At 41.6% G+C, this 22,906-nt stretch overlaps 1 protein-coding gene across 6 annotated transcripts in view; it reads left to right on the top strand.

Moving 5' to 3' along the window:
- Nucleotides 1-22,906, top strand: part of PARP4 (poly(ADP-ribose) polymerase family member 4) — a 117,058-nt gene that overhangs the window by 46,310 nt on the left and 47,842 nt on the right. For all 6 annotated transcript variants that reach the window (XM_086715567.1, XM_086715564.1, XM_086715559.1 and 3 more), the window contains 6 exons: nucleotides 3,683-3,814; nucleotides 4,588-4,674; nucleotides 8,806-8,970; nucleotides 9,639-9,685; nucleotides 10,026-10,104; nucleotides 16,814-16,951. In XM_086715567.1, coding sequence (XP_086571693.1) covers nucleotides 3,683-3,814; nucleotides 4,588-4,674; nucleotides 8,806-8,970; nucleotides 9,639-9,685; nucleotides 10,026-10,104; nucleotides 16,814-16,951 — 648 coding nt within the window. The remainder of the gene's footprint in view (nucleotides 1-3,682; nucleotides 3,815-4,587; nucleotides 4,675-8,805; nucleotides 8,971-9,638; nucleotides 9,686-10,025; nucleotides 10,105-16,813; nucleotides 16,952-22,906) is intronic.

The following is a 22,906-nucleotide window of genomic DNA, read 5'->3' as shown; positions in this document are numbered from 1 at the left end:
GAATGATAATTCTGTCAAAGGCTGCTGACAGATCAGGTAGAGTCAAGGCCGAGACTTGACCTTTGGATTCAGCAATAAGGAGATCATCGACAATCTTGACAATTGCCTCTTTGATGGAGCAGTGGGTGGGAAAGCCTAATTAGAGTGAGTGCCAAAGAAAATGGGGGGAAAGAGGAGAGAAAATGAGACCGTGGCTGAAGAGAAGTGGAATCAGATTGGTTTCCTTTCTCTTTTAAGATGAGAGAAATCATGGCACGTGTGTGAGCCAGTGCACGAGAAAAACACTGATGATCCAGTAGAGGGAGTGTGAGATGTGTGTTCACACCCCCAAGCAGTAACTCAGTTCTGACACTGTCTGCCTGGAAATAGTGTCCCGTCCCACAGGTTAGTCCCGCAGGACTGCCCTCCTCCCCTGCTGTCACTGCAGAGGCTGGTCCCGAGTCCCACAGAGCCTGATGCGGGGCTCTAACTCAGGAATTGCGAGATCATGACCTGAGCCGAAGTCAGCCACTTAACTGACTGAGCCACCCAGGCGCCCCTCCAGAAGTCACCTCTCTAACATAAACTCGGATGTGGTTGAAAGGGGTTTGTTATGAACGTGGAGATGCCCACGTTGTTCTTCTCACTTGGGAGATGCTGAGGGCTGTGGGAGCTCTGTGAGGGAAACAGGCACGAAGACCGAATACGTATTTCTTGTTCTAAATCACAGTGGCACGGCGGGGAGTGGTAGCCCTTCTGTAGCAGGGGCGAGGGGGAGAGGTAATGCTCAAGTGCCGTGCTGGGCCGCAGCCAGAAGTCCACAGCTAGTGCCCCCAAGGTCATGGGACAGAAAGTCAAGCTCATGGGCACACATGCGGGTCGACTGCCAGTGTGCCGTGAAGGTTGTTTTCTAAGATTTGACCTCATCGTTGGCTCCTAACACTAAAGACTGCACTGAACGGCTATCAAGACCTCTTAGGAAGATAAAAACACCTGAGTCTGGTATTGGGATATTCCTCTCTCTGCAGAGGGAAATCAGATTACCTGTCACGGTCACCTTAAACTGGGGAAATGGGTGTGGCGGGTGGAGCGGGTGTGCTGTGTGTGATATTCGTACTAGTTTTCATACGTCCGATCATTGCCTTCCGGCCGCTCTGATCCAAACCCTCATCCCAGAGGCGGTTCAGGGAAATGTCATAGACTTTGTCTCTGTCCTGGTGTGGACTCCTTGTAAATGTTCTACTATATATTAATCTCTTTGGAGCCACATAGGAGCTGTGACCCCATGGTTACCACTTCCTATGAGTCAGGCCCTGGATTGAGTTTTTCACAGGCTGTATTTAATTCTCCCCAAAACTCTGTGAAGTGGCCGCTGTGATTATGCCCATTGTTTAGATGAGGGATCTGATGTGCAAAGATGTTAACTGTATGATAAAGCACAGATTTCAACGCAGATCATTGTGACTCGCGAGGCCAGCCTCCTCAACCGGCGGTCTAGCGCAGAGAATCCGGAGTTCGAAAGACTTAGCTTCATATCCTCGCTCATTCTATTCTAGCTCTACGACCTTGAGGAAATTATTTAACTTCTTTGTGCCTCAGTTTCCTCATATGTAAAATTGTGAGGATTAAATATAATGAATGTAAAGTAGGGCATTTTTTCATAAGCAGTAGATACAAAACAAATGGTGATTATGTTAAAAGGAGAGTCATGTATACATTACCGTGGATTAGAAAACTTCTGCCATTTGATATTTTAAACCTGATGAAGATTTTTTTCCATGGGGAAGTTTGCCCAAAAAATAACTCCTGATTTAGCAGTGAATTTTCCACTAATTTGTGATTAGACAGTCGGCCTGTAGGTTGACTTTGAATATCCAAACAGAGGCCCAAGAGCAGGGACTTGTATATTCATGGCTCACTTACTTGACGCTTAGAATGAGTTTAATGTTTTTAGTTTAGTAATAAAACTAAAATAGTAGTTTCATCTGAAGGAGGAAAATTAAGATGTCAAAAATTAGTACCACTGTATTTATTTCTCTTCTAAGACCTAGTAAAAATACTTTTATCATCATTATCAAATATTCCTTGCTTTCTGAGTGCCCAGTCATACAATTACAGAGAGAGTGAAGCTGCCATAGGCCTGACCCCTGGGAGCTCCCATGCGAAGACAGACCTGCTGACTAGATGCAGGCAGGACATGCACAGAGTAGGATGAAAACATTAACCTAAACCAAAAGACAGTTAGACAGTGATCCTATCCATCAGTCACAGGCGGAGCGTAGGTGCCCTTGCGGGGTTTGGTAAAACTGGATATCCTAGAGACAGATGAAGAGAGTTCCATGCACGGGAGCGCGTGATAGCCTCCTGGTCAGCGATCTGTGTGACTCCTCTGCCGGGTGCTCTCTGACCTTCTACAATGGCTTGGAGTCACCAGACACCCAAGAAACTCTGGGATTCAATCCTTTGGGGTTATCTTGGGCCATGGCCAGTCCCCAGTTCCAGGGAGCTGCCTGGTGAGCAGATGGCTGCCACCAGCTGGTGAGGCCTTTGTTTGAAGCACCCTGGAGGGTGCTGACCTGATGATTTGGAGAAAATCAAATTCTTTTTTAAATGGATGTGCCTTGAACTTTTTCTCTGGTGTGGCACATTTTTTCTCTGGGGGCAGCCCAGTTTACTGTGAATCTGGTTGTGGACAGCTTTTTTGTATAAGTTCATAACCTTTATTCTTTTTTGTTTTGTTTTATTTGTTTATTTTGAGAGAGAAAGAGAGCAAGCAGGGGAGGGGCAGAGAGAGAGGGAGACAGAATCCCAAGCAGGCTCCGTGCTGTCAGCTCAGAGCCTGAAGAAGGGTTCGATCTCATGAACCATGAGATCATGACCTGAGCCTAGATCAAGACTCAGACACTTAACAGACTGAGCCACCCAGCCATCCCACCTTTATTCTTTTTAATTTTTCATTTCACTCTCTTCCCAGAGGTTATTAATGACAAACGGTTAAATATTTTTCCTCATTATTGCCACATGTTTAAATGTTACTGTTTATTATACGTCTAGGTGTTTTGTTTTGTTTTGTTAATTTTCAAATGTTTAAAGACTGGCCTTTTCTTAAGCAAGGGAGTGATGTGATGAACACAGTCCATTTAGTAAAATTAATCTGATAGGAATAGAGACAGCATGTAGGAGTGGAAAAGAGTTGATTCAGGAGTCGTCTAGACAGGAAGAAATGAGCATGGATGAGAAAACCCATGGACGGCTGTGCACAGAGAGGTAAAGGAAGAAGTGCCAAGACCTGAAAACAGGCCAGATATAAGAACCCTCTGGAATAGTGTCTGGGCCCATGTGACACCAAGGAGAGATCAAGACCCACACATGAAGGGACCGTTGTGTTGCCGCCTTAATGGAAGTTGCATTGCTTCTGTTAAGCCATTGTTTACAATATTGTAATACTAGTGACTTTTATTCTAGCCATGTGTGTATGAACTTCCTAAAGATGTAGCTACTATGTTTTATAATGTAACATGGACTCTACACCATAACTGTAGAATGCTCTAGCCCCTGAAGCCAGGATTGGGAGTTTGAGGGACATGATGCAAATTCAAGCAATTGAAAGAAAATATACATTGTAGTTTCCGTTAATAGTTGTTCCTGCAAATGTTGCTCCATATGGTTTCATCAAGTACATGGATTTTTTGTTCTTCTTCAGGTCATTGTTTTTCAGACATATACAAATCAAAGTTCTGTGCCCATTGAGGCAAAATATATTTTTCCCTTGGATGATAAGGCAGCTGTCTGTGGTTTTGAAGCATTCATCAATGGGAAACACATAGTGGGAGAGGTAAGGGGAAAAAATGCACTGCGATCGCTCTTTGGTTTCAGAGTAAGTTTCCCATTTACTCAAATGTTTCTCATCTGAGTCCCCATAGCTATAAGGTTGAGTAGCAACCTTGTCATAAGACAGAAATAATCTTTGAAGAACCAAGCACTTGGGCAGTTGGCTTCCTGGGACACATCCCTCCCTGATTAACTGGTTTCTGTTCCTGTCTGTCCAGTGTTCATCAGTCAGTGCCTTGCAAATTCTTTGCCTAGCACTTCAGAAAAGATCATTTCAGTATCAAAAGTTTAAGAGAGGCACATAGGAAAATTGGTGAAGCCCTTATACAGTTTTGCAAACAATGACCCTCTGCGCCCTGCTGTAACAGACAGACTGAGGTGATGGCTATTGTTGTAAGAAAGGGTGTACCAAAAGAAATAACAAGTGATACATTCTTTGTTTATTCTAAGGATTAGCCCACAATTGCAATAACTGCTATTTTATTAAATTTAAGATTTAACTTATTATTTTTGTTCAACATAAAATCCCAATCAAATATTTTTTTCACTATTGACTGTGAAATATTTTGGTCCCAACATCATCATTTTGGCCTTTTAATATTCAAATTCTTATTAGGTAATTACATTTTAATGGCCACTTTATATAGGTTTCATTTCACCTTAGATGCTTAGTTTTCTGGTTTTGCATAGGTTTTAATAAATATTGATGAAGTTTTTCTTGTTAAAGTCTGAAATCACTATTCATGTTATGACTGGCTTGAAAATAATCTTTTCCAGGTTAAAGAGAAGGAAGCAGCCCGCCGTGAATACCGAGAAGCCATCAGTCAAGGCCATGGCGCTTACTTGATGGACCAGGATGCACCCGTAGGGCTTGATATTCATGCATTCCTCTAACATACTTACCAGAAGGGAGAAAGAGTTGGAATAGGACTTGAAACATGAAATTCATAGTAGAAACTGGGATAATTTATGCTGTTTTAGGCCTAGAGTTTAACTTGCCATTAGTGAGGGGAGGTCAAGCTGGTCAGAACCATTTGGCTTACCTGAATGCGGGAGGAATCGGTGTCAGAATTGCCAAACAAATAAGAACAGCTACTTCTGTCCTTGGGAACAGAGTTTCCCAGAAGTGACAATGAAAAGACATTTGGGGTACGTAATCTTCATCTTCTGGTAAAAGAGTGTAATATACAGTTGGCCATTGAACAACACAGGTTTGAACTGCATAGATGCACTTTTAGGCAGATTTTTTTGGATAAATACAGTACAGCCTTGTAAATTTATTTTGTCTTCCTTAGGATTTTCTTAGGAACAGTTTCTTTTCTCCAACTTACTTCATTGTAAGATTATGGTATATAACATATAGCATGTAAAACATGTGGTAATTGACTGTTTATGTTATCAGTAAGGCTTCCAGTCAGCAATAGGCTATTAGTAGTTAAATCTTTAGGGAGCAAAAGTTATAAGCAGATTTTTGGCTGTATGGGGATCAGTACCCTTAACCCCCATGTTGTTCAAGGGTCCACTGTATATGCATTTTTCTTAGAACTAAGCCTACCTAGCAATTTATCCAGTTTCCACCAAATCATATCCCAGGGAGGCATTTCTGCAGAGTCCGGAGACAGGTCCAGATTCTTTTCATTCTGATTAATTGCTTTCATAGGGATAAAATTGTGGAGAATCTGGAAGCAGGTACAGTTACCATGCCTACTAGATTTCTTCTTTTGAAAGATAAGCAGGAATTCTCCAGGTAAACTAAGAGGTAAGGGCCTGCAGACAGAGGGGAGACACATACACAGGCTGTAACAGACCTGAAAAAGCATGGTTCCTTGGGAAAACAGAAATATTTCGACTTGGCTGGAGTGACACTGATAAGAATTGCCTTTGAGAAAGAACACTCAAGTGGTGACGAGAAGGTTGGAGTGGCCTGAGGGACACCTCAGGGCAGGGGAGATTGTCTAGTTTGCTAAGTTGGCTTTACCAACAAACACTTATTTCTTACAGTTCTGAAGGGAGGGAGGTCCAAAATGATGATGGTGGATTTCTTCCTGGTTTCCTCATATAGCAGAGAGTAGGTGCTAGTCTCTTCCTCTTCTTATGGGGACACTAATTCCATCATGAGGCCTCATTGAAACCTGATTACTTCCCAAAGGCTGCACCTCCTAATACCATCCCAGTGGGTGTCAGGGTTTCAACCTGTGGGTTTGGGGGGGAACACAAACATGCAGACTGTCATGGAGAGGAGTTTGGTGGCCCTTGTGGTAATCTAGGCAAGAGGTGGGATGAGGGCCCAAACTAAACTACTAAGGTAGTGACAGTGGCAACGGAGAGGATGCAGCACATCCGAAAGATGCCAGGGCGGTGGAGTGCACAGACTGAAGCCAGATTGGAGGGTGCGGCAGGGAGAAACGAGTCAAGAGTAACACTGGGATCAGTGTGGCTGTTCATCAAGGCAGGGATTTGAGAGAAGCAGATCCTTCATGGGTGTGTAAGTGACAAGTGCAGGAGGGGATGATGAGTCTAAGAGACTGATGGGACTTTGTGGGGACAGGTCCCTGAGACAGCTGGTCAGGCATTAGGAGAAAGGTCTGCACTGGGCGTGGGGATCTGGGAGTCATCGGGGGAGGCCCTAAATTGACATGGTGACACATTGGGCATCATGCAAGGATGCAGCCTTGGGACACCTGCCTTTAAGTGCTGGTTGGCACAGGGAAAGCAGAAAAAGACCTGAGCTGCCATGCCCAGATTCCCTAGCTTTCTGGCTTGAGGAAGCTTAAGTCTAATTCAGCTTTAAAGTATACAGTTTTTTCTCTTCCTAAGATTCCTTGGATTAAGGCACAATAAAGAGTCTGTCAAAATTACTAGACTCAATTTTGCCTTGGTCCACATTTAGGATATATCTATCTAAATTAATCTTATATTTAGTGCATTTTGAAGTAAGGTTAAAAAGAACGAGGTGGAGTGGTCATGAAGTCCGTAATTGAAAATATTTTTAAAAACCACACTTACGTATCAGGTAATAGGTCTAAAGCTGATTTCGTTACCCTCCCTTCCCCTCCAAACTGTTTCCTCCTCCTGTTTTTCTGGTGGTAATAATGGCGTCACCACTTACGCAGTCGGCCAGGCGGGAACCCAAGGCATCACCCTTCGGTCCTCCCTTCCCTGTTGTCCATCATCCATCTCCAAGTAATCATCTGTTCAGGTTTCTTACCAGCTTAGGAGGCCTGCCCATCTCACCACCTCTCCTATGGCCACTACTGTGGGGCCCACCATCATACCCTCAGCCCATCAGTACGGTGCCCAAGACCCTCCCAAGCCTGGCTTCACCTGCCTCAGCCTCATTGCACTACGTCCTTCCTCCCACTTCAAACCGCAGTGAGCCTGAGCTATTATTCGTCATCTTGAAAACATAATGCCATTTGCAGAGGCCCTCATTCTTCTGGTTGGAATGTCCAGACTCCATCTGCTCGCTTAATTTCTTTTTTAAGTAAGCTTTATGCCCAGCATGGGACTTGAACTCATGACCCTGAGATCAAGAGTAGCATGCTCTACTGACTGAGTCAGCCAGGTGTCCCTGTTTGCTTAACTTAAAAGACACGTATATTTAAAAAGCCTTGGCTTCAGCGTCTCTCCACGTAAGGGAAAACCAAAGCTGTCCTTGCCTTCACCCAGGACCTTGCCTGCCACCCAAGCAGGACAGACGGCTGCTTTCTGCTCCTCTGGCAACAGTGCAAATCTGCCTCACTACTCTTCATACACTATTTACAAAGATAGAGGTCTAGTTTGTCGTCCCAAATATTTAAGCAAGGAAGTAACAGAAAAGGGTAAATAAAGAGTTAATGAGGAAATGCAGAGGAAATCTCGAGGCCAAGTCGGAAGCTGGGAGAAGCTGAATCAAGGGCCCGGCCTCCGTGGACGGAAGCTGCCGAGTGAGGGCTAGCTTCCCTGTTACTCTAGACCAAGATGCTAGCCCCCTCGGAGCCCATAGGGGAATCCACAGTTCCCGTGCCCCATCTGTGCCTTGAGGGGCTCGTCACTCTTTGGAATTCAGTTCACTTGGCTGCCTTGCAACTCAGTGTTCTGGCAATTCAGGACAAGCTACAGTTTTGTAGATTATCCGGCTTGTTGCAACAGAAGTGACATCTTGCATCTGTAGCCTACATAGAAACGGAAGTGCAGCCCCACTCTATTCCGTGGGAGTCCCTCAAATGAGCCCCAGGTTTTTATGCACTTCTTTCAAGGACAAACACTGTTTACTAATCATCTCTCCATTGTTTATCCCTTCGTTGGAATCCATTTCTTCATTGGGTGTTCTTGCAAATGGATATTATCATTAGTATTATATGCTCCTAAACATACTGAATTTCATGGCAGTACAGTCAAGCAGAACAGAAGATATGCTTGGGGTATTAAGAGCTTCTCTGTGTAGGATCAGAAAAAATAGATCTGTCTTTTTTCTGCCCTAGTCATTCATGAGTTTGTCTCCTTATGCAGTGATTATAATGCCCCTTTAAAAGAAAATGAAATGCCTTTTCTAAATAAAATGATGAGTAAACTGTAGGGTGAAAGAATTAAGTGAGGACCAAGTTAGCGAGAACTGCTGAAGCTCTCCGGCTCCTGACAGAATTACTGCCAGATGCTGTGGAGGTCGGAGAGGCTACAGGCCCTTCCAGAAGGGGCTGTCTGGAGGCTGGCTGTGCAGAGCCCCGTGCCCAGGGCCTCTGTGCGAGGACGAGGACGGTGAGACTCCCCAGTCAGGGTGGGGTCCTGCTTCCAGGGGGCCTCCCCTCCCTCTGCCCTTTGTAGATGTCACACCGTTCCCACCCCTGGGGACCAGCTCCAGGATTCTCCTTTAGCACTACAAAACGGTATATGCCCATTTTCTGAGGAAGACTCTGGCAGATTGTAATTTAAGTGGCTCATGTAATAGGGAGGATTAACTAGCATAGAATGCATATGCTTTTGAGTGGAAAGCTGAGTAATGTGTTTCTATTTCAGGATGTTTTTACTGTTAGTGTTGGAAATCTACCCCCTAAGGCTAAGGTCCTGATCAAAATTACCTACATCATGGAACTCAGCATCCAAGGCACCAGGGCCGTCTTCTTCATGCCCGCCACCGTAGCACCCTGGCAACAGGACAGAGCTTTGAATGAAAACAGTCAGGTTCGTATGCTTACGAAAGATTTAAAGAAGCTTTTTTTTGGTGATTTATTCACAGGGAAGAAAAAGTATCCAAAATAATCTAATCTTCGTGGTGCAAAATCTGTTTTGCTGACATTTCTGCATTTAGATACAAGGCACAATTACACTCAATGGGTATCATATTTTTATTCTGTTCAGTCACTTAAAAAATTTTTGTGTCTCTACTTACATGTTCATTATGAATAATTTAGATAAGCATAAAGAATGCCAAGAAACCAAAGAGGAAAATTTAAACAACCCTTAATTCCATTGCCAAAGATAGTAGCCCAAAGCTACTGGTTAACACTTTGTTGCTATTTTGTATGTATTTATATAAACTGTGTTTATATGTGTATGTGTATATGTATATATAGGTGTATAGGTATATGTGTGCATATACGCTCATAGAGACATATGTATAGTTGAAAATCTCCATTAAAATGGTCATAAATTATCCCCAATATCAGTTGCATTTTAGAAGTTACTGTTTTTCCATGACCAAATGTTCTGTGTCTCGCCACTCCAACATGAGACCAGCTGTCTCATAGCTGCTGTAGGTTGTGGCCTTGGCAACACTACTTTCAGCTTTGAGGTCTCATTGTGAAACTTAGTAGATACTTAGTTATACATGTATATTTTTCTTTTAACAGGATACAGTAGAGAAGATTTATGTAAAGGAAATAGGAACAAAGCAAAGGTGAGTACCAAAAATTTTCATTTAAAATTATATATATATATATATATATATATATATATATATATACACACACACACATATTTACATATGTATATATAAATATGTATATTTAAATATGTATATTAAAATTATATATACATATAAAATATGTATATTTAAATATGTATGTTTAAATATGTATATTTAAATGTGTATGTTAAAATTATATATACATATTTATATATGCATATTTATATGTATATTATATATGTGTATATATATAATTTTAAAAAATGACTACAAGTAGTTGTTTAATATTTAAGATTATAGACTCAGACAACTTTCTCTTCTTTTTTGGTAGCTTCTCTTTGTGTATGTCCATTGAGATGCCATATGTGATTGAATTCATTTCTAGTGATACACATGAACTGAGACAAAAGGTTAGTAAATCTTTGGTTTATTCTCTAAGAGCTCTTATTTTAGCATAGTTTTATTTTATCAAGGCAATACACACACATGGCTTAAAAACTTACGTAATCATAATGCTAACAACGGCTTCTACAACAAGCTGCAGTCGGTTCTATCCTGCCGCTTCCAGACCCGCCTCCAGAGACAGTGAACCACTTTAAATACTTCACCTCCTTTCTGCTGGCCTCCAAAGTTGTGAATGATACATTTTTTTACTGCTTGTTCTTGACTCATCTATTTCAAAAGTATTTTTTTGGCTTCTTACTGCAGCAGATGAAAATCTGATTATCTTGCCTCTCCGCTACCCTCAGTCGCACACAGATTAAAACTCTTCGGAATACTGGTTTTCACTGCTGAATGCTCCCAGTAATTCGGAAATGTTTTCCCCCTGAGACCCTCTTCCTTTTCCGTGTCTCCACTGCAGCCCAGCCTGGTTACTGCAGGGCAGGGGTTGTCCCGGGGCCTTTCTTTTCTGATTCTCCCTTGCAGGACTTTTGTTCCTTATCCTCTTTCTTGCGTTACTCCTTCCGTCGGCAGAGCACAGCCTCCATTCACTTCCTGAGTGGGTGGAGTGTGTGGGCAGCAGTGCCTGAAGCTTCCTCATCCCATGTGTTAACGCTGATCATTTGTTGAGGTTTTCATCTCGGGTTGAAAATCACCCTCTGAAAATACTGAAAACGTTATCTTCTAGCTTCCAGTGTTACTTCTGAGAACTTAAATGCTATTCTTATCCCCCATTCCTTGTATGTAATCTGTTTTGTTTTGTTTTAACTTCTACAAGAATTTCAGATCTTCTTTTTATCCCTGGTATTCTGAAATGTTATAAGAAGGTGATACTCACTCACTGTATGCAACTCGTAGCCTTTAGTGCTGGAAATTTTTGTTATATTTTTAAAAATAAGTTGTTCCTCTCTCCTGTACCTTTTGCATTGCCTTTCAATCAGGTGTCCCCTGGATGGAGCCTCTTGTTTTCTTTCTTTTTTTCTCCTGTTGACCATTGTATTGTTTTCTTGTTCTACTTTCTGAGTGATTTTTTCAATTTTAAATTCCAACCATTCTACTGAAATTTTTATTTTAGTTCTAATATTTTTAATTTGCAAGAGCTCTTTTCTGCTCTGTAAATATTACTCTTGGGGGGCACGTGGGTGGCTCAGTCGGTTCAGTGTCCAACTCTTGATTTTGGCTCGGTCATGATTCCAGGGTCATGAGATCGAGTCCCACATCAGGCTCTGCACTGAGCATGGAGCCTGCTTGGTATTCTCTCTCTCCCTCTGCCTCTCCCTCATGTGTTCTCTCTCTAAAATATGAATGAATGAATGAATGAATGAATATTCCTTTTTTAATTTTTTTTTTTTTCAACGTTTATCTATTTTTGGGACAGAGAGAGACAGAGCACGAACGGGGGAGGGGCAGAGAGAGAGAGAGGGAGACACAGAATTGGAAACAGGCTCCAGGCATCAGCCCAGAGCCTGACACGGGGCTCGAACTCACGGACCGCGAGATCGTGACCTGGCTGAAGTCGGACGCTTAACCGACTGCGCCACCCAGGCGCCCCGAATATTCCTTTTTTATAGCATCTTTGTGTGTTTCATGAATGCAGTACCTTCCCTTTCTTGTCTCTCTGAAAATACATTTTTTCTTCTCTTCCCTGTGTTGTGTCCTTTTTCTTTGAGCTCTCTTTTCCTTCTGGCTTTTGCTTTTTGTTCTCTATATTTTGTGTTAGAGGCTTTTTTAAATGCCTGGGTGACCCCTCTGTGCTCGTGTCTAACTGAGACACACACAAAGCTAGCTAGATGCTGTGAGGTAGGGCGAGTGGATGGGAGGCCCTGCACGGGAGGCCCTGGCAACTGGCTGGCTGTTTGATGGTGAGTCTCATGGTAGTGTTTTAGCCTTTCTGCAGTTATTCAGAACTCCTCTAGGGTATTCATAAAGTATGACTGGGGAGAGGGACTGAGGGGCCCACACTTAGGATGCCACCTTGCACGTCCTTCCCCAGTTTACGTCACTGCACACCTATGCTTCGGTATACCTAGGATTCCTGTAGATACTCTTTGCTTGAATTTCTCTAAGTAATGAATCTTCAGTTTCCTTAATTGAGAGAATAGGGCGCTAGCTATCGGTGCTAGCTGCTTGCCTACTTAGAGCAGGGAGGAGGTCTGCACCAAGGCAACTGAGTGCATAGTCTCCTCGCTAGTACTGTTGTTTTCTGCAGTACCTCCAAGGTGTGACCCTTCCTGAGTCGCTGCAGTCCTCCACCCAGATGGTAGCTTCCTCCACTCTCTGTACACCTTCCACCACACCTCTGTCAGCTTTGTTGAGATCTCTCATCTGCGACCGTCTTCGTTCCTACTCTCCATGTCTTTAAGGGTTGATACCCTCTAATTGATTCCCTCTTATGGTAGGGGGTTTTAGGATTTTGGTAGAGAATGGAGATAAACACATGCATTTAGTCCATCCTGAACAAGAAGCCCTCTGCATCAGGTAGCTTTTGCTGTGAAACAAACAATCTCAAAACTTTATGGTTTAAAACAATAACATTTGTTATTTCTCACAGTTTTGTGAATTGGCTGGGCAGCTCTTTTTTTTTTTTTTTTAACGTTTATTTATTTTTGAGACAGAGAGAGATAGAGCATGATCGGGGGAGGGTCAGAGAGAGAGAGAGACACAGAACCTGAAACAGGCTCCAGGTTCTGAGCTGTCAGCACAGAGCCCGATGCGGGGCTCGAACCCACGAACTGCGAGATCGTGACCTGAGCCGAAGTCGGACACTTAGCCGACTGAGCCACCCAGGCGCCCCATGGCTGGGCAGTTCTAATGGGCTGCACTGGCTTGGCTGGGACAAGATGGTCTAGAATGGTCTTATTCTAATACCTGGCTGTTGGCCTGGTGTCATCTGGGGTGACGACCACGTGTCTCTCTTCATCAGGTTAGCTCAGCTTCATGCGTATGGTAGTGGGAGAATTCTCAACAGCAACAGGAGAAGGTGAGACTCACTGCACAAACATTTTCCAAGCCTCTTGCATCACATCTGCCAATATCCCATTGACCAAAGCAAGTCACACTGGCCAACTTTGGATTCAAAGGCAGACAAAGGCCACTTCCTGACAGGAAGAGCTGCAAAGTTGCATTGCAAAGGGGCCAGCACACAGGAATGGAAAACTCTTGAGGCCATTTCACAGTCTATCACATTGCCTTTATTGTTTAAAGCATATAATTCACATTTCCAAAAGTGATTCTGTTTATGAAAACATAATTTAAGAATTAGTCATAATTGGGGATGCAAGCTGGTGCAGCCACTCTGGAAAACAGTATGGAGGTTCCTCAAAAAAACTAAAAATAGAACTACCCTACAACCTAGCAATTGCACTACTAGGCATTTATCCACAGGATACAGGTGTGCTGTTTCTAAGGGACACATGCATCGCCATGTTTATAGCAGCACTATCAACAGTAGCCAAAGTATGGAAAGAGCCCAAATGTCCATCGATGGATGAATAGATAAAGAAGATGTGGTATATATATACATTGGAGTATTACTCAGCAATCAAAAAGAATGAAATCTTGCCATTTGCAACTACATAGATGGAACTGGAGGGTATTTGGCTAAGTGAAATTAGTCAGAGAAAGACAAAAATCATATGACTTCACTCATATGAGGACTTTAAGAGACAAAACAGATGAACGTAAGGGAAGGGAAACAAAAATAATATAAAAACAGGGAGGGGGACAAAACAGAAGAGACTCATAAATATGGAGAACAAACTGAGGGTATTGGAGGGGTTTGGGGAGGGGGGATGGGCTAAATGGGTAAGGGACACTAAGGAATCTACTCCTGAAATCATTGTTGCAGTATATGCTAACTAATTTGGATGTAAATTTTAAAAAAATAAAAAATAAAACAAGTTAAAATTAAAAAAAAAAAACAATGTACAGGGATATATGGGGAAAAACCAACATATTTAAGTATTTGTTTATTTATGTGAAAGGACCCAAAGATTATTATAAGCTTGAAAGATGGAGTAATTTGCATATATGATATGTAATTTTAAAATTTTTTTTGGTGGATGAGAGTGGTTGAACAAAGTAAAGCCTCCATTTAGTTGATCATTCAGTATTTCATATGTGTTGCTTGCTACATAATATTTTAACATTTGTCTGAATTTGAAACAATATGGCACATTAATTTATCAGAATACTGTATAATAAATACTATATAATATTATTATAAATACAGAATAAATATCCAGAATAATGGATATTTCTTTTGTTAGATGCATATTATTCAGGAGCACTTATTATGTTTATATAATTTTGATATGAAGTAGAAGACTGTATTACAACTTGGAGTTTGTTTTAGAAGATGATAGAAAATTCTGTGGAACCATAATTTTAGAGTTGCGCCTAGGGCTAACAGCCAGTGCTTAAATAGTTTAATAATTTATTATTAGGGTTTTACTATATGTAGTTGTTATGCTTCTAGACATTTTTTCTGCAGTATTTCTGGGATAATTTGCACTAAAATTAGTTTTTTAAAAGGCCATAAAATATGAGAGTTAACTATAAATCCAGGGAATCACTCAATTCTAATTTGCTTCACCAACGCCTGGTACATATCAAGAAATTCATCTTCCCTACAGAATAAAGGATGTCTGTATATATGGGACATAATTTTTTTTTTTTTTTTTTACTCAACACCTTGTCATATTAAATGAGGTAGTTTGTAGGGCATACTAAGGAGTTCAGAACACATGGGAAAGCTATTTTCTATCTCTTAATAAAGTGATTAAAAATCATTCGTTGGACCAATGGAAGTCACATAGTGACAACCTAAATAATTATAAATATTAATCTTCATGCAAGTCATATCATCTTCCAAATTTAGCAAGTAAGAGAAGGCATTCCTAATAAGAGATGTAGCACACACATTTTTTTCATAGCAAAACATTATGGAATCCACCAACAAAATACTAAAAGATAACATTAATTTTAAAAAATTAATCTGTCAGAATCACAATCTACGTCATATTTCTGATCCTCTACAAATTATAGTCATCATTTTGTCACTCTATTTCAGGTACAATTAATTCCTCAATCTGGTTCCATAAGCTTCAAAAACATCCTTGGTTCTGTTACGGACAAATTTTCTTCTATTCATACCTTCCTTCTTATCTTTCAATTTATCTTCCACTTGACAAATTTATTATAGCATCTTGAATCATCTACCTATAGTTCTCTATATAGTCTCAGTGCTATATGAGAAGTCAAATGACTTAATTTTCTCATTGATAAGGATTGTCATTTGGAGGCAAATTGTATCTCCTTTCCCCCTTTTGTTAATCAAACACTTTATTCTACATGTATTCATGTTAAAGAATAAAAGAAAATCTTTAAGGAAAAGAAAACCCACAATATAACATCATAAAAGCCAATCGATTTATGTAGAAGAAATTTAGGTAACAGAAACCCAGATTCTTAGAATGGAAAAAAAGTTTTTTGCCTTAATGCAGAAAGTCCCTGTATAATATCCCAGAAACATGGTTAATTGTCTTTGCTTAAACAATTCTAACAGTGGGGAATGCACTACTTTATTAAGGAGTTCATTTTATTGATGGACAGCTTTAAAATTTGAAAGTTCCACCTGATACTTGTTCATTTTTTCATAGAGAGCATGAGCAAAGTGCACATCTAATGTAGCTGACCTCATCTAGGCTCTGAACAGGGGCATGTTCCCTGCACTTGTGTGTTTTATATTCCAGATGATTTGACAGCAAATAGCCGTGTAAGAATATCTACATAGATTCTTTTATTTAAAATTTTATGAAGGGGGCGCCTGGGTGGCGCAGTCGGTTAAGCGTCCGACTTCAGCCAGGTCACGATCTCACGGTCCGTGAGTTCGAGCCCCGCGTCGGGCTCTGGGCTGATGGCTCAGAGCCTGGAGCCTGTTTCCGATTCTGTGTCTCCCTCTCTCTCTGCCCCTCGCCCGTTCATGCTCTGTCTCTCTCTGTCCCAAAAATAAATAAACGTTGAAAAAAAAAAAAATTTAAAAAATAAAAAAAAAATAAAATTTTATGAAGATAATAAAATACTTTCTTGATAACTGAACTCATACTCTGAAATGAGAACCTGAACACACAGTGAATTACAAATCTCTTTTTCCTTCTCACTAAGGATAGGATGAAACTCTTCACCCATGTGCCTGAAATAACTCCAGTCTAATCTGGATCCTGCATGATGTGCCCTCTATAGGTTTTGCTCTATTCAACATGACCTACAAATACATTTGCTTTAAAAAAAAAAAGAATTAGTCAGAATTATAAGATTTCTATTGAAGTTTCTATTTATACTATTCTAAGTTATGATTATCTATTATACTTTCTGCTATATCCAGATAGTTCTAACTGAATACATAGACCTATAACCTTAGGATCCAGGACTTGAGACTGTCTTAAACGTATCTAAATTTGACTGTGTACATCAACCTTAGCATTTCAGGAGGGTAACTGATATAATAATGGTCACACTTCTCAAAACATCATAATTTTAGAATTTATGACTACAATGTTGATTGCTAATGGAGTTATATAAATTATGCAAGGGTTTGCTACTTGAAAGGCAACTTCAAATTGATACTATGGTATTATTCCATTATTTACTTTGTTGTCATTGTTGTTTGTTTTGTAGAATACAGACTGCAAAGCTGTAATTAGCACCATGGACGGTAGCTCCTTAGACAGCAATGGATTCTCCCTTCATGTCGGTTTATCTGATGCACATCTCCCAAGAATGTGGGTCGAAAAACATCCAGAAAAAGAAAGTGAGGTATGGTCCTTCTTACTTAAAAATGAGGGACACTATTAAAAAAATATTTCAAATACATTAATTAAATTTGGAAGTTACTGATAGTCCTGGAAAACTAGCATTGCAAAATGAACTCTCACCATTCCAAGATTTTACAACTAAAAATACTTATGGGATCTGGCATGATAAACTTCTGAGGTTTCAACCAAGTTCCTCATGTGGCATGTTTCTCTATAATGACTTTATTTTTTACCTTAATTCCCACTGAAAACAAAAAATGCCTTCAGACATTACATTGTTAGTCTGTGTATTTTTATAGTTTTTAAATATTGATACTGTAAAAACAGATACAAAATTATTTATGGCCATAAGACCATTTGTGTCCCTATGACAAAGAATCTCTTCTTATTAGAATAAAAATCAAGAATGACATCAGCAAGATGGCCCAACAAGATGTCCTTCACATGTATCCCCCCCGCCAACAACAATTTGGCATCTATCCATGGACAAAGTGCCATTTGGGAACTTTGGGATCCAGTTAGGAGATTTGGAAATGCCAATACAGCTCAAAAGTGAGGAGAACTGTTTTGAAAAGGCAGGCTTGCACCCCGGAGGCTGACTTGCTGACCATGGTCCTGGCTGCAGGCACCGTCTGTGCCCCCAGATATCCTGAAAGTACCCTATACTTGGCTCCAGCCTCCTCACAGTCACAATCTTCAAGCAAGCCTGTGAGTCCAGGGACACTTCCATCTACAACCTTGAAGATTCTGAAAAGGCTGTCAGAAGATTCTGAAAATTCTCAGCTCTAACCCCCTCCTAGCTGCAGTTCACAAGCAGTCCTGTTGGCATAGGACCTATTGGATACTCATGTCTGCACCTCAGGAGATCCAGAAAGGGCCTTATACTCTGCTTCAGCCCTCCAGCTATGGAGGGTCGGTCCACCCAGAGACCCCGTGGAACACATCTATCTTCACCTTCAGAGCCAAGTCTGCAGATCCCAGTCATGGCTGTGGAACCTGAAACAGTTGTGGTGCTTGGTTCCAGCCCCTCTCAACTGTAGTCCAGGGCCAATCTTGTCCACTAGAGACTCATCCAGCAACTAGGCAGGAGTATTTCCAGGGACCTAGTGGAAGCTAGCCCCATCCATGTACCTCGTAATAGGTCTGATGACTGAGAACCTATGGACTCTGAGGTGGATTCTCATCCCAGGTGACTCTACTGAACAGGTTCCGAGGCAGACCCACCCACCCAGGGACCAGACGTGCTCAACCCTCTGGTAACAAGAATATCAGCTGCAGACCACACCATAGACTTAGGAACAGCCTCAAAATTGACTCCAATTCTGCACAATTGTGATTCCAGAGGTAAACCCACCAACCAGGGAACCAACAGGAAAAGGTCTTTACCCGCCAAACTAGTGCAAGGTTATGCACAGATACCAGTGCAAGGTTATGTAGATCATGAAGAATCAGGCAAACAGGGGCGCCTGGGTGGCTCAGTCGGTTAAGCATCCGACTTTGGCTCAGGTCATGATCACTGTTCGTGAGTTCAAGCCCCGTGTTGGGCTCTGTGCTGACAGCTCAGAGCCTGAAGCCTGCTTCAGATTCTGTGTCTCCCTCTCTCTCTGCCTCCCTCTGCTCATGCTCTGTCTCTCTCTCTTAAAAATATATAATAAACATTAAAAAATTAGGAAAAAAAAAGAATTAGGCAAACATGACACTAGCAAAGGAAACTAACAAAGCTCCTGTAATTGACCCCAAAGAAATGTAGATCTATGATTTGCTGACAACAAACTCAAAATAATCACCTTAAGAAAACTCCATACAATACAAGGGAAGACAGATAACTAAACGAAACCAGGGAAACAACATGTGAACAAAATGAGAAGTTTAATAGAAATAGAAACCATAAAAAAGAACCAAACAGAAAGTCTGGAGCTTAAGAATATAATGACAGGAGGATCCTGGGAAGATGGCGGCTTAGGAGGACGCTGGGCTCACCGCGCGTCCTGCCGATCACTTAGATTCCACTTACACCTGCCTAAATAACCCAGAAAACCGCCAGAAGACTAGCAGAACGGAGTCTCCAGAGCCAAGCGCAGACGAGAGGCCCACAGAAGAGGGTAGGAAGGGCAGAGAGGCGGTGCACGCTCCATGGACTGGCGGGAGGGAGCCGGGGCAGAGGGTGGCAGTGGGCCAAGCAGAGCCCCCGAGTCTGGCTTGCAAAAGGGGAGGGGCCAGACGGAGTGTGTTCCGACAGCAAGCAGGACTTAACATCTGGAAGGTTATAAGTTAACAGCTCTGCTCGGAGAGCGGGAAGGCTGGAGGACAATGGGAGGGAGAGTTGTTGAGCCCTGGACGACAGAGCTCAGCTTGGCGGGGAACAAAGGCGTTTGCCAGCGCCATGTCCCTCGCCCATCCCCCAGCCAAAATCCCAAAGGGAACCCGTTCCTGCCAGGGAACTTGCTTGCACCATGCAAACACCCAACGCTATGCTTCTGCGGATCCATCCCTCTGGCGGGTCTGACTCCATCCTGGTGCCGCAGGGCCCCTCCCAAAGCAGATCTCCGAAGGAAAAGCGAGCTGAGCCTGCCCCTCCCACCCCTGTGCACCTTGCCGATCCAGCTAATATGCCAGATCCCCAGCACCACAAGCCTGGCAGTGTGCAAGTAGCCCAGACGGGCCATGCCACCCTACAGTGAATCCCACCCCTAGGAGAGGGGAAGAGAAGGCACACACCAGTCTGACTGTGGCCCCAGTGGTGGGCTGGGGGCAGACATCGGGTCTGACTGTGGCCCTGCCCATCAACGCAAGTTACTCAAGACAGCCCAGGGGAAGTGCCCTGCAGTTCCGCACCACTCCAAGGACTATACAAAATGACAAAACGGAAGAATTCCCCCCAAAAGAATTTCCAGGAAATAACAGCTAATGAACTGATCAAAAAGGATTTAAACAATATAACAGAAAGTGAATTTAGAATAATAGCCATAAAACTAATCGCTGGGCTTGAAAACAGTATAAAGGACAGCAGAGAATCTATTGCTATAGAGATCAAGGGACTAAGGAACAGCCAGGAGGAGCTAAAAAATGCTATCAGTGAGCTGCAAAATAAAATGGAGACAACTACGGCTCGGATTGAAGAGGCAGAGGAGAGAATAGGTGAACTAGAAGATAAAATTATGGAAAAAGAAGAAGCTGAGAAAAAGAGAGATAAAAAAAATCCAGGAGTATGAGGGGAAAATTAGAGAACTAAGTGATGCACTAAAGAGAAATAATCTACGCATAATTGGTCTTCCAGAGGAGGAAGAGAGAGGGAAAGGTGCTGAAGTTGTACTTGAAGAAATAATAGCTGAGAACTTCCTGGATCTGGGGAAGGAAAAAGGCATTGAAATCCAAGAGGCACAGAGAACTCCCTTCAGACATAACTTGAATCGATCTTCTGCATGACATAGTGAAACTGGCAAAATACAAGGATAAAGAGAAAATTCTGAAAGCAGCTAGAGATAAATGTGCTCTAACATATAAAGGGAGACCTATAAGACTCGTGACCAATCTCTCTACTGAAACTTGGCAGGCCAGAAAGGAATGGCAGGAAATCTTCAATGTGATAAACAGAAAAATATGCAGCCGAGAATCCTTTATCCAACAAGTCTGTCATTTAGAATAGAAGGAGAGATAAAGGTCTTCCCAAACAGACAAAAACTGAAGGAATTCATCACCACTAAACCAGCCCTACAAGAGATCCTAAGGGGGATCCTGTGAGACAAAGTACCAGAGACATCGTTACAAGCATGAAACCTACAGACATCACAACAACTCTAAACCCATATCTTTCTATAATAACACTGAATGTAAATGGACTAAATGTGCCAACCAAAAGATATAGGGTATCAGAATGGATAAAAAAACAAGACTCATCTATTTGCTGTCTACAAGAGACTCATTTTAGATCTGAGGACACCTTCAGATTGAGAGTGAGGGGATGGAGAACTATTTATCATGCCACTGGAAGTCAAAAGAAAGCTGGAGTAGCCATACTTATATCAGACAAACTAGACTTTAAATTAAAGGCTGTAACAAGAGATGAAGAAGGGCATTATATAATAATCACAGGGTCTATCCATCAGGAAGAGCTAACAATTATAAGTGTCTATGCACCGAATACAGGAGCCCCCAAATATATAAAACAATTACTCACAAACATAAGCAACCTTATGGATAAGAATGTGGTAATTGCAGGGGACTTTAACATCCCACTTACAACAATGGATAGATCATCTAAACACACGGTCAATAAAGAAACAAGGGCCCTGAATGATACATTGGATCAGATGGACTTGACAGATAGATTTAGAACTCTGCATCCCAAAGCAACAGAATATACTTTCTTCTCAAGTGCGGATGGAACATTCTCCAAGATAGATCACATACTGGGACACAAAACAGCCCTTCATAAGTATACAAGAATTGAAATCATACCATGCATACTTTCAGACCACAATGCTATGAAGCTTGAAATCAACCACAGGAAAAAGTCTGGAAAACCTCCAAAAGCATGGAGGTTAAAGAACACCCTACTAAAGAATGAATGGGTCAACCAGGCAATTAGAGAAGGAATTAAAAAATATATGGAAACAAATGAAAATGAAAATACAACAATCCAAACGCTTTGGGATGCAGCAAAGGCAGTCCTGAGAGGAAAATACATTGCAATCCAGGCCTATCTCAAGAAACAAGAAAAATCCCAAATACAAAATCTAACAGCACACCTAAAGGAAATAGAAGCAGAATATCAAAGGCAGCCTAAACCCAGCAGAAGAAGAGAAATAATAAAGATCAGAGCAGAAATAAACAATATAGAATCTAAAAAAACTGTAGAGCAGATCAACGAAACCAAGAGTTGGTTTTTTGAAAAAATAAACAAAATTGATAAACCTCTATCCAGGCTTCTCAAAAAGAAAAGGGAGAGGACCCAAATAGATAAAATCATGAATGAAAATGGAATTATTACAACAATCCCTCAGAGATACAAGCAATTATCAGGGAATACTATGAAAAATTATATGCCAACAAACTGGACAACCTGGAAGAAATGGACAAATTCCTAAATACCCACACTCTTCCGAAACTCAATCAGGAGTAAATAGAAAGCTTGAACAGACCCATAACCAGCAAAGAAATTGAATCAGTCATCAAAAATCTCCCAACAAATAAGAGTCCGGGACCAGATGGCTTCCCAGGGGAGTTCTACCAGAGGTTTAAAGCAGAGATAATACCTATCCCTCTCAAGCTATTCCAAAAAATAGAAAGGGAGGGAAAACTTCCAGACTCATTCTATGAAGCCAGTATTACTTTGATTCCTCAACCAGACAGAGACCCAGTAAAAAAAGAGAACTACAGGCCAATATCCCTGATGAATATGGATGCAAAAATTCTCAACAAGATACTAGCAAATCGAATTCAACAGCATATAAAAGGAATTATTCACCATGATCAAGTGGATTCCTTCCTGGGATGTAGGGCTGGTTCAACATTCACAAATCAATCAATGTGATACATCACATTAATAAAAGAAACGATAAGAACCATATGATCCTGTCAATCGATGCAGAAAAGGCCTTTGACAAAATTCAGCAACCTTTCTTAATAAAGACCCTCAAGAAAGTCGGGATAGAAGGAACATACTTAAAGATCATAAAAGCCATTTATGAAAAGCCCACAGCTAACATCATCCTCAATGGGGAAAAACTGAGAGCTTGTTCTCTGAGATCAGGAACACGACAGGGATGTCCACTCTCACCGCTGCTGTTTAACATAGTGTTGGAAGTTCTAGCATCAGCAATCAGACAACAAAAGGAAATCAAAGGCATCAAAATTGGCAAAGATGAAGTCGAACTTTCACTTTTTGCAGATGACATGATATTATACATGGAAAATCCGATAGACTCCACCAAAAGTATGCTAGAACTGATACATG

Source organism: Puma concolor, chromosome A1, assembly GCF_028749965.1.
Source record: "Puma concolor isolate L17-30 chromosome A1, mPumCon1.1.hap2, whole genome shotgun sequence".
NCBI classification, from domain to species: domain Eukaryota; kingdom Metazoa; phylum Chordata; class Mammalia; order Carnivora; family Felidae; genus Puma; species Puma concolor.
This window is presented reverse-complemented; position numbering and strand designations above follow the sequence as displayed.